This window comes from Chiloscyllium punctatum, chromosome 3 (genome assembly GCF_047496795.1).
Source record: "Chiloscyllium punctatum isolate Juve2018m chromosome 3, sChiPun1.3, whole genome shotgun sequence".
Lineage (NCBI taxonomy): Eukaryota > Metazoa > Chordata > Chondrichthyes > Orectolobiformes > Hemiscylliidae > Chiloscyllium > Chiloscyllium punctatum.
In genome coordinates, this window is record NC_092741.1 from 120001587 (window position 1) to 120014326 (window position 12740).

Here is a 12740-nt window from a genome sequence, read left to right on the forward strand (position 1 = left end):
GGAAGTGGCTGAACCACAAGTATTTTCCCACATTGACAACTTGCATTATGTAGCATCTTTAATGTAGGAAACATTCCAATGTGTCCTCCAGAACGATGAAGCCGAAGCCACACAAAGAGAGATCAGGACAATAATGAAAGGGTCACTGGACCCAAAACATTAACTCTGATTTCTCTACACAGATGCTCCCAGGCCTGTTAAGCTTTTCCAGCAATTTCTGTTTTTGATCATACAGTTTATTTTAAGGACAGCTCCTGAATGAGAATAAGAAGTGGAGGCACAAGAGGTTTCAGGAAGAGTTTCCAGAGATTACAGCCTAGACCTACAGCTGAAGGCTCAACTGTTAATGACAGAACAGTGAAAATCAAGGATACTCGAAAAGTCTGAATTAAAAATCACCTCTTAACTGGGCTTGTGGTCAGCTATCGCTATGGCACATAATGTAACTCGGTGTCAAATTGTGTTAGATAATATACCTGTGAAATGCCTTGGGATTTTTGACTCCTTTATAGGTACTACATCTGTTACTATTAATGTTGGTGGGTTACAGCCACTGATGTAGGCCTGTCCCACAAATCAACTGGTGCTTTGCAAGATAGATTGACAAACTGATTCCAGCTGGTGAGCAGTATTGGAAGGAGTATAGAAAAGCACTACTAATTCCCTCAAACCATAACGCATTTTAGAGAGGCAACTGAGTAAAAAGCTATGATTGTTGACTCAGATGCCATAAGAACCAGGAGATAGGAGCAGTAGATCATATCCCTCTTTGAGCATGCTTGGCTATTCATGACAGTTATGGTTGGTTGTCTGCTCTAACTCCACTTTTCCCGAATTATCCCAATCATGCCATGGTTCAGGAACGTGTTTTTTCAAAAGCTTATTCTTTAATGGAATGTGTACATTGCCAGCAAGGCAGCATTTTTTGCCCATCCCCAATTGCCCTCAAGTGGCTTGTTTGGCCATGGCAGAGAGTAGTTACCAGAAAACTACATTGCTGTTGGCATAGTATATATGTTGGCCAGGTTTCCTTCCTGAAAGGATATTCATAAACCAGATGGTTTTTTACATTAATCGATGTTAAACCTCACTGGTGTAATGTGCTGAAAATCGATGCCTACTATTTCCAAAGTCATCAAAATTATTGTATAAATGTACACAAAATTCCCCAAAATCCTGGTCTTTTAAACTCAGGATAACAGAAAGCACAGACCTGATTTTTGTATTTAACAACAACTATTACTTGTTACAAATAAGTAGATTGTACAGATAAACAATTATGAACTGCTGACATATTACCCTGCTAGCTAGAACTGTAACCCACTCATAAACTCTGCTTACACTCACACAGTTAAAAATCACACAACACCAGGTTACAGTCCAACAGGTTTAATTGGAAGCACTAGCTTTCGGAGCGCTGCCCCTTTATCACAACCACCTGATGAAGGAGTGTCGCTCTGAAAGCCAGTGTGCTTCCAATTAAACCTGTTGGACTATAACCTGGTGTTGTGTGATTTTTAACTTTGTACACCCAGTCCAACACCGGCATCTCCAAATCATACACACACATAGACACAGACAGGAAAGAAAAGGATGTTATGGATGGAGGAAAGTTCTAGGAAGTCTGTTCAATGGCCCTTGTCCATTGGTCCGCTAAGATGGTCCTTTTTTTTTAGATTAGATTACTTACAGTGTGGAAACAGGCCCTTCGGCCTGTTAACAAGTCCACACCGCACCCGCCGAAGCGCAACCCACCCAGACCCCTACATCTACCCCTTACCTAACACTACAGGCAATTTAGCATGGCCAATTCACCTGACCTGCACATCTTTGGAGTGTGGGAGGAAACCGGAGTACCCGGAGGAAACCCACGCAGACACGGGGAGAACGTGCAAACTCCACACAGAGAGTCGCCTGAGGCGGGAATTGAACCCAGATCTCTGGCGCTGTGAGGCAGCAGTGCTAACCACTGTGCCACCGTGCCGCCCTTTTGGCCTATCAGGACTTGCTGCTCCTTGACCCTCTGTCCCCAGATACTTTCACTCACTTGCAAGAGGTAGTTGATGCACAATTTTAATGTCTCCGATTTGTTGGTTAAGATTCACAGCTCATAGCAACTGATGATGAGGAAAATAAACTGGTTTTCTTCAGGCTTGAGGTGGTTTTTACTGGAGAGAGAAGGGACATTGAAGATCAAATGGCTTCTTCTTCAAGATTCACACTCAGACATTGTTCAACAACCTGGAAACCAATCACTTAGTTGTTGACAGGCAAAAGGTCTTTGTCATTAACAACTAGTCACCAGTCCACAGACCCAAACAGCTATTTGAGCTACAAAGCTCCATTTATACTCATCCGTGGCTCCAGATTGTCTGTAACTAGGCCTCCTGCATTACTTAAACAAGCAATTGTGTAAACAGTCCTTACTTTTCAAAAGTACAGGAATCATTCAGTCATCCTTGGCTTCTAAAACAGCATTTTTCCCATTTCAGTCAACAATTAAAAATAGAGAAATATAGAAAGAAATAATTTTTCAATTAATGATAGTTTTATTGTCACTATTACTGGGACTAGTTTTGTAATTTCAGGTTTTATTAATTGAATATGAATCCACCAGTTTCTGCAGTGGAATTCAAACTCAAGTCACCATTACCATTAGTTTGGGGCTTTGGAATACTAGATCAGTGTCATTTCCACCATAACAATACCTCCTGATCGAGGCCTTTATGATTATAAGAGGATTTGTTGGGGGTACATAAGAATTTTTATACTTATTAAAAAGGCAAAACATATAGGGAAACTGTGATGTAAACTGTGAGATTTACATACATAATTCTTGGGTCTGGTTTTTGAGTTAGTAACCAGTGGATTTTCCTTAGAATCTAATAGTTAACATGTAAGTATTTCTGTAACCATGGTGATTTATTTTAAAAACACTTTTTGAAGCCTGGCTGAGGAGTGAATGAGTTTGTGCACTAACAGTCATTTAGAATCATAGAGTCATAGAGATGTACAGCACATAAACAGACCCTTCGGTCCAAACTTGTCCATGCCGACCAGATATCCCAACCCAATTTAGCCCCACCTGCCAGCACGTGGCCCACATCCCTCCAAAACCTTCTTATTCATGTACCCATCCAGCTGCCTCTTAAATGTTGCAATTGTACCAGCCTCCACCACATCCTCTGGCAGCTCATTCCATACTCATACCACCCTCTGCATGAAAAAGTTGCCCCTTAGGTCTCTTATATCTTTCCCCTATCACCCTTGCTGAAGAAGGGCTGATGTCCGAAACAGCGATTCTCCTGCTCCTTGGATGCTCCCTGACCTGCTGCGCTTTTCCAGCAACACATTTTCAGCTCTATACAAAAGCTGTTTTGCTTATTTTCAATCTGTTAAGGAGTGTTTTGGGATTAATGGGATTAAACCTTTACAGTGTGTTTAAAACTTATTTTTGTATTATATGTGGATCATTTAAATTATTCTATTTTGTCATATCTTTTGTACTAACTTCTACTTTGTTTTTAAAGCAAAATCAGCAGCATTATGTACTTGCGGTTCACTGACAGACACTTTGTTAAAATCTAAACCATTAAAGCAATCTATCAAATTGGGTTTCTGTCTGGGAAATGACTTGTCTGGTACAAAGCAGTCAATAATTAATCCAAGGAAATTCTTTAAAAACTCTTTTGCTAAATATGACGACAACATGGAAATCATGATCACAAAGAGTGGTTGAGATGAAAAGTGTCAGAGTATTTAAAGGGAACCTGGATAAGTAGATGTGGGAGAAAATAACAGAAAAATGTGCTGACAGCACTAAGTAGGATGGAGGAGATTCAAGGAGCATTAATACTGACATAGGTAAGGTGATCTTTTTCTATATTGTATGTTTTATGTAACATGAAGAGCTGCTATTGTTAAAAGCAACTCAAGAGGAAGTAGGAGCATATGGAGTAGAATGGATTTGACAGGAAGAAGCTTACTGCAGCTCCTGTCTGGAGTGCGACATCCTGGTAATGGATGGAAACATGCGGGTGAGTGATTAAAAAGGTTGTGTTTTTTGTTTTGCATCCACAGCTGGAGTTCATTCCAGCAGCAGTAATTCCACAAAAGGGAAAAAAAAAGTCATACTTGATAATGGAAGTGAACCATAGAGGAATGAGTGAAGCATGGAATTATCATCAACTTCTTCAAGAGAAAGGAGACATCATTGTGTAAAACACATCAGAATGCAGCGTTGTTATGACTAGGACATGAATAGTTGATGTCCAGCACCATATACAAATGATTACAAAAGGGTGTTACAAGCAAAGAGACTAAACTGAGTGGTCTGTAATATTTATACATTAATAGTTTTGAATTGAACCTAAACAAATGTAGGGATGATGTTTTGTAACAGTGTGGAAAAATGACTGTTTCATAAACTTAAGATAGTTCAGATGTACTTAATGATTCACAAAAATCTGTATCTCGTTTACACTCATTGGCATTCCAACATGGTGCAGTCTGGTCAGGCTTTTATGAGCAAAAATAATGTGATGCAAATATCCATAGAGAGATTTTTAAAAATCTCTAAACTACATCTAAATAACTTCACCTGTAAAGCAAAATGGCTGCACTGAAAATGTTGAAGTTGACATTTCGGAGAGCTGAGTACGTGGAAGGCAAGCAGGTCACACTTGGTACTGTAGATTGCAGGCTGGTAATCAAGATGGTGGGAATTGGTTTAACTCAGTTGGCTGGATCATTGGATAACAGAGCAGTGTGATGCCAACAGCGTGGGTTCAATTCCTGTCACCAGTTAGAAGTTACCATGAAGAACTCATCCTCTTCCCTCACCTGAGGTCTGGTGGCCCTCAAGTTAAATCACCACCAGTCACTTCTCTCAAAGAGAGCAGCCCCTAAGGTTTGGTAAGACTATGGTTACCCAACAACAATCAAGGTGTTCACCTCCCCTAACCTCCATGTTCCTTTCTTCTTGGCCCCTCACTACTGAACCCTCACATGTTCACACTCATCACCTGGAATTACAACTGAAACTGTCATCCTTACCTTAAGTCCCATCCCTACACAGTTTACTGCTGCCCACAATTGTGATGCACACTCCCCCTTGATGACACAGTGGTGGTGACTGCTAATAACTTACCCAACACCCACAATATTCCATGTGTTCCCATGCACTACCATTTCCCCCATCCCCTTTTATGCTGAATTTCCCCCTTTTACCTTCCTTGCCCCTCTGCATCCCAGGTTGCCGTCTCCAATCTCCAAAACTTTCAAACCACAGTAGAGGCCTCTGAAACCTCCCCCATCCCCCCAGTCTTGACTTTCATTCCACTGATACTCAGGAATCCTCTGATTCTGCTTTGGCCCACCTTCTGGTGACTTGAGTTGAGAGAGCTGACTGATGAAAAAGCTTAAAAATGTGTTGCTGGAAAAGTGCAGCAGATCAGGCAGCATCAAAGGAGAAGGAGAATCGATATTTCGGGCATAAGCTGACTGATGACTGACCAGACCCCTGATTGGTTTCCATTCAGCTCCCAACCAATGAACCACAATTTTTTCACCATATTCCATATTGTTCAGGGATTGTGAAAATTCAGCCCAAAGACTGCATGCCATTGCAGTTCGATATAACGAAACATACAAATTCTTTCATAACCATGGGTCAAATAAATAAACCATTCATCTCTTAAATAAATCGAGAGTGAATCTTTGCTACATCACTCATTGAACATCTGGAGTTCATAGGCAACTTCACTGGTTTAAAAACTGTTCATTTGAGATGTGTGTTTTGCTGAATGGGCTACAATTTATTGCACATCACTAGTTGTTCAAGAAGGTGGTACTGACTTGCCTTCTTGAACTGCTACAGTCCTTTCTAATGCAGGTACACCCACAGTGCTTCCTGGAAGGAAGTTCCAAGATTTTGACTCAGTAACAGTGATGGAATGGCAATTGTTAGAAATTAGAATTGCAATATACACTAATATACACAATAATATACACTACTGTCACTGGCAGCCGTGAAGGGAGTGAATGTTGAAGGCAGTAAATGAGGTGCTAATCAGGTAGGTTTCTTCAACTTGGATGGTAGAGCTTCTTAAATACTGTTGGAGCTGCACTCATCCAGGCAAGTGGGAAGGAATCCATTGTACTCCTGATTTGTACTTGTAGATGATGGACAGGCTTTGGGGAGTCAGGTGACTCAGGATTCCAAGTGTCCGACCTGCTCTTATTGTGGTATTAATGTGGCTGGTCCATTTTAGTTTCTGATCAATGGATCCATGTCTATACAGAAGGACTCGGCGATGGTAAATGAATGTCAAGGGTTTTTGTTAGATTCTCTCTTGTTGGAAATGGACATTGCCTGGCACTTGTGTGGTGCAAATGCCACTCGCCATTTGTCAGCCTAAACCTAGACATTGTCCAGGTGCTGAACATTGTAGAGTCATCAGCAAACAGTTTCATATCTAACCTTATGATGGAGGGAAGATCATTGACGAAGCAACTCAAGATGTTTGGGCCTAGGACACTACCCTGAGGAACTCTTGCAGAGATAACCTGGAGCTGACATGACTAACCTCCAATAACAACAACCATGTGACACCAAACAGCAGAGAATTTTCACCTCTGGTTCCCATAGGCTACAGTTTCACTGGAGCGGTGTGCTTGGTCAATGCTGCCTTGTCAAGGGAAATCACTCCCTCACCTCTGAAATTCAGCTCATTCATTTGTGGTTGAACCAAGGCTGCAATTTGGTCAGAAATGGTGTGGTTTTGGCAGAACCGAAACTGTTAAACACTTGCACAGTGCTAGCAAAACACTGGAGGGGGACTGAGAAGCAGCAAGAGAAAGGAAAGTGAACGGAACATTTCTTTTTTCCCCAAGAATATACTTCCATCCAAGGATGGAAGCCTTTGTCAAGAGCCTGGGCCTCCCAGGGGTAACCCTGGAACAGGCCTCTCTCCTTAATGCCCCCTTGACAGTTCAGGAAATACGGGAGGCAGCTCGGCAACTTCAGAATGGGAAAGTGCCTGGCCCTGATGGTCTCCCGGGTGAGTTTTATAAGGAATTTATTGGGATTCTGTCAGGGTTGATGCTGGAAATGTACAATCACTTCTATCTGCATGAACGCCTACCACCATCTTTGACAGAAGCTAATATTTCCTTAATTCTTAAGAAGGGGAAGGTTCCTGAGGATTGTGCCTCACACAGGCCCATCTCTCTATTAAATTCAGATTTTAAGATTCTGTCTAAGAATTTGATGCTGAGATTGGAGAAGAGGACCAGACAGGCTTTATAAGAGGTCAGAGGTCTTCTAATAATATTAGAAGGTTGCTGAATGTGATCCAAGCATGTCAGCAACGATCGATTCAGGGATTGGTGATTTCCTTAGATGCAGAGAAAGCATTTGACTGGGTGGAATGGCCATATCTCTTTTATGTGTTAGTGCGGTTTGGTTTGGGTTGGGTGGGGTCTTTGCTATGTGGATGGAGGTTTTATATTACCACCCTCTGGCCGTGGTCATCACCAATGGGGTAAAGTCTGGGAATTTTAGGATTGTAGGGGTAGTCGGCAAGGCTGCCCCCTCTCACTGTTGTTGTTTACGTTAGTGATCGAGCCGCTGGCAGAGGCCATTCGTCAGATCATCCACATAACCGCTCCAGAAGAGGGATCAAGGGTACACAAAATTACACTGTATGCAGATGATGTCCTGTTTTTATCAGACCTGATGACCTCTGTACCACATCTGATAGAATGTATTAATTTATTTGGGGCTATTTCAGGATATAAGATCAGCTTTGCAAAGTTGGAGGCTATGCCTTTAGGGAACCTCAAGGAAGTGCCAGAGGTTGAAGGTGTCCCTAGATTCCTCTTTAAGTGGTCATAGGCAGGGTTCCAATACCTAGGTATCTTTATTATCCCCATGTTTGATCGGTTATTTCAGACTAATTTTGCTCACCTGCTTGACAATATTAGGCAGGATCTCCAGAGATGGGAGGCTCTTCCAATTTTGTGGTTGGGCCAAATAGCTCTCATTGTTGTGGTTCTATTCGCCAAGCTGGGAATTTGTGTTGCAGATGTTTGTCCCCTGTCTAGGTGACATCCTCAGTGCTTGGGAGCCTTCTGTGAAGCGCATTCGTAGTGGTTTGAATCTGCCACTTCCGGTTGTCAGTTCCAGCTGTCCGTTGCAGTGGTCGGTATATTGGGTCCAGATTGATGTGCTTATTGACTGAATCTGTGGATGAGTGCCATGCCTCTAGGAATTCTCTGACTGTTCTCTGTTTGGCTTGTCCTATAGTGGTAGTGTTGTCCCAGTCGAATTCATGTTGCTTTTCATCTGTGGACCTTCCAGACGTGAAGAGATATCAAATTAGCGTATGTGGGTGGATGAGTGGAGGGGGATTCGGAGTCAATTTGGCTTGATGTTGAAGCCTTGCAGTTGAGATGCCCCCTAGTTAATTATTATTCATGGATAGGATGAAATCCGTGATCAAGCAGTATAAGAACCCAATCATTTTAAATACAGTGAAAGCTTGCCGAATAATGAGGTAAGACAACGGCAATTGGCTTAAGACCTCGCTGTTTACCCCATTAGCGAGAGCCCAAGGATTTAAACCTGGGGCAATGGACTCCGGCTTTCTGTTATGGGAAAGTAAGGGAATCTCTTGTTTGGGAGATCTATTTGAGGGGGAGGTCTTGATGTCATTTAGCCAACTAAGTCAGAAATATGGATTGTCTAATAGGGACCTTTTCTGGTACTTTCAGAAAAGGGATTATATACAGAGGAAGACCACGCTGCTGGCCCAGCCTTACAAGTCAGACGTGGAAACGAGTGCTTCGGTGCACAGGCGCTCTTTCAGTTAGTACTTTGTATCGTTTACAGAAAGGACATGCCTTAGGAGATGTGGAGAGACTCTGTAGGACTTGGAATTGGGAACCAGGAGAGGATATTTCATTGGAAATATGGGAAGATAAATGGGAAAATGTAAAGAAAATCTCAATATGTAACAAAGTGCAGGCCACGCAGTTGAAGATTTTATACAGGGCTCATATGGCGCCAGAGAGGCTAGCTAAGTTTAAGAGATGAGCGTCTCCAGGGTGTCCCAAATGTAAAATTAGTACAGGCACTCTTACACACTGATACTGGTCATGTTGCAGGATCCAGAGATACTGGAGTGCCATAGTAAGGGAACTGAAGGGAATCCTGGGAATTTAAGTCAAAGTGGACCTGGTATTTCTTCTTTTGGGGTTACCAAATCTGCCCTCTCTGGGGGGAACATGGGAAGAGACTGTGTAACATTCTTAGCCACTGTGTGAGGAGAACTTTTTAATGAATCGTACATTGGAAAACACCCCAGGTCTTCTGGCGCGGCGCAGGCTGGTGATGGAGCATCTCCCCCAAGACGACCTCACAAATGTGGTGCACCACAAAACGGAGCAGTTTTATCAGATGTGGCAGCCCTTTCTCAATTATATTGACACAGACTTATCGGCAATATTAATTAGGGCCATGATATAGCCGTGGGAATCAGTTTGGGGCCCGTGAGGCCCTGGGAGGGGGAGGCTAGGGGTAAAAAGATACGGGTACAATGGCTGGTGTCCCCAGGGGTGGAAGCTTTAGTGGAGGTGTGGCGAGTGAAATAGAATAATGTGATATAATTTAAGCTAATTTGAATTCAGCTTATTTTTAATTTTTATTTGATTGTAGTTTAGTTTAAGTAGATAAATTTGTTCTGGTAGAATAATAGATAGTTTATCATTAATAGTATTCTGATATGATATTATTGTACTACTTCTATCTTTTTGTATTTCAGTATTTTTTTAATATAGTTGTTTTGTAAAAGATTTGAAAAAGTTTTTAAGAAAAATATTTATATATAAAAGACTTTATGAGCAATGAAGAATAAGAGATAATGTCACTGAAACCTACAAAATGATTAAAGGGATAGGTAGGTAGATACAGGAAAGATGTTTTGCCTGATTGGGGAATCCAGAACAGGGGCACAATTTAAAAATAAATGGGGAGGCCACTTAGGACCAAGATAAGGAGAATTTGTTTTTACTCAGAGGGTTGTGAATCTTTGGAATTCTCCAGAGGGATGCAGTAGCTCATGTTTAATGTAGAGTTTGATAAATATTTGGTTATCAACATAGTAAAGAATTATAGAGATAGTGTGTTAAAAGGAACTAAAGTATTCAATCAGCTATGTTCATATGGAATAGTGAAGAATATTTTGTCAGAGAAACATAAATATGAGAATGCATGACAACACCCTCTCTTCAGACACTGGCAAATACTCAACTATATCATTGTCTGAGCAAGGAATTTCACATCACCCATGCGATATTAGGAGCTGACAACTTCTGGATTATTGCCCAATCCAATCCATTATCTCCTCAGCTTGTCCTAAACACCACAGCAGCAGTAGCATTACCATAGGAAATTCAATGTGGACATACCCGCAGATTTGCAAAGAAAGACATATTCAGTCAGTATCTTACAAATCAACCTATGAGGTCCTATGAACAGGAACCATGATTTCTACAGCATTGGTCTCCTCTTTTATTAATCAGTTCTGCATCAGAATTGTGGGACTCCGAGCCCAAGACTGTCAAATTAGGAGAAGCAGCATCTGCAAAACAGCTAACTATTTCAAGCATCGCTGACAGGCCCTAAATACCCCATCCACCCATCTCAGCAAATGTCATCTGCCCAGTCTGTGGTATGGTGTGTAGATCCAGTATCAGACGATTTAGTCACCTCAGGACCAAAGGATTGCACAAGTCGATGGCATTGCCTATCCTTACTGGATTTACAGAGGGTCCAGCAGAGATTTTCCTCCACATCCACCCACCTCATCTACTGTAACCGTTGCTCTTGATGTGGTCTCCTCTACACTGGGGAGACAGGACGCCAAAACGCAGAGTGCTTCAGGGAACAACTCTGGGACACACTGACCAATCAACCCCACTGCCCTGTGGCCGACTACTTCAACTCCCTCTCCCACTTCCCCAAGGAAATGCAGTGCTGGGCCTCCTCCACCACCGAATCCAAACCACCCGACAACTGGAGGAAGAACGCCTCATGTTCTGCCTTGGGACCCTTCAACCACACGGCATTAACATCAACTTCACTAGTTTCCAAATCTCCCCTAACCCTCCTCATCCCAGATCCAACCCGGCATCACCCTCTTGACCTGTCCATCTTAGCTTCCCACCTATCCGCTCCACGCTCCCCATCAACCAATCACAATTACTGTCCACAAGCATCCATTTATCACATTCCCAGCTACCTTCCCACACCCCCATCCTCCTATTTATCTCTGAGCCCCTTTTCTGATACAAAGATATTCTGGGCAGACCATCACTTAGAATTTTCACAATGTTTTAACTACAACACAAACTGACAGTCCGTCGTTTCTCAGGCAAATCCTGAAAGTTCCCATCAATTGGTATAAGGTTCAAGTTGGTGGTTCCACCACCAGCTTCTTAAGAGATCAGAGATTAAGGGATAAGGGATCAGAGATTAAAAACCAGCCCGGCCAGCAATGGCTGCAGCCCAACATAAAGCAAGAAAACTCTATCCAACTGGGGAAAGCTATTAAAGAATAAACCCACTGACAATGGTGTTGCATCCCTGACTTGAACCACCTCCTGTAGCACACTCAGGGGAATGCTGCAATGGAAAACATAAACATGTACAAAAAAGTTCTATTTTATTTGATATATGATGAAAAGCTGTACAGAGCATATCGTAATACCTGATGTGATGGCTTCATTCATGGTGAAGTAACAATACAATAAGGCACCATCGTGTCAGAATTAAACATCATTCGCAGTAACAATTTAGTGACTCATAAGAAAACATATTTACAGTTGTAATTCTTTTATAAAAACGTGAATAAAAATCCAAATAATTTTTAAAAATGTAATGAAAAATGTTTAAAAAATGGTATTTTAAAAATTAAAAGCATTTTCAAGTCAGAATTTTGACTTATGAGGAAGAGACTGGACTCGAAATAGTAATGGGAACTCCCTGAAATGTTTGGTTATTAGTTTCTTTCCACGCAGCTGACCCCCACTGAAGCATCAGGACAGCGGCAGGACCGACTCGATGGCGTTGCCAAACATAGATGGGTGCAGCCACCATTATTAACAGCACAGTGGTTCTGTCCTGTCAAAATAAAGACAAACAGACAATATTGAAATTGTTTTACAAGTTTTCTCACAAAATAACAACTGGCATTTAGATATTAATTTCTGCATTAGTGTCTAAAGGTTGTGGACTGAAACCACACTCCAGGACTTTCAGTGTAACCATCAATGTTGACTCACCTGTGCAGCACTGAGGGAGTACTGCACTGCCAGAGATTTCACATTTCAGAGGCTATTTTAAAGAGAAGATCCATCTGTTCTTTAAGATGTATATACAATATTCTGTGTCACAATATTGATGGGAACAGAAGTGGAGGAGTTCTCTGGTCTCCTGGTCTATTTTTTAAAAATCCCTGAATCAATACCAGAGAATAGGTTATCTGGTCATGATCATGTTGCTATTTGTAGGAGCACGCTGTGTGTAAATGGACGAGCATATTTCCTACATTCCAACAGTGAATACACTTCAAAAAGCACTTCATTGTTTGCAAAGCACTGTGTTACACATAAAAGGTGCTATAGAAATGGAAATCTTCCTTTTCACACCTTTAGCATAGTAAAACATACACCAGTTC

The 12740-nt window shown here is 41.8% G+C and overlaps 1 protein-coding gene across 1 annotated transcript in view; it reads right to left on the reverse strand.

Annotated features, from left to right (window-relative positions):
* Window positions 1-11709: 11709 nt before the first annotated feature.
* Window positions 11710-12740, reverse strand: part of nid1a (nidogen 1a) — a 100904-nt gene continuing 99873 nt past the window's right edge. Inside the window, exon 20 of the mRNA XM_072559552.1 lies at window positions 11710-12184. Within this exon, the coding sequence (XP_072415653.1) occupies window positions 12063-12184 (122 nt within the window). The 3' untranslated portion in view covers window positions 11710-12062. The remainder of the gene's footprint in view (window positions 12185-12740) is intronic.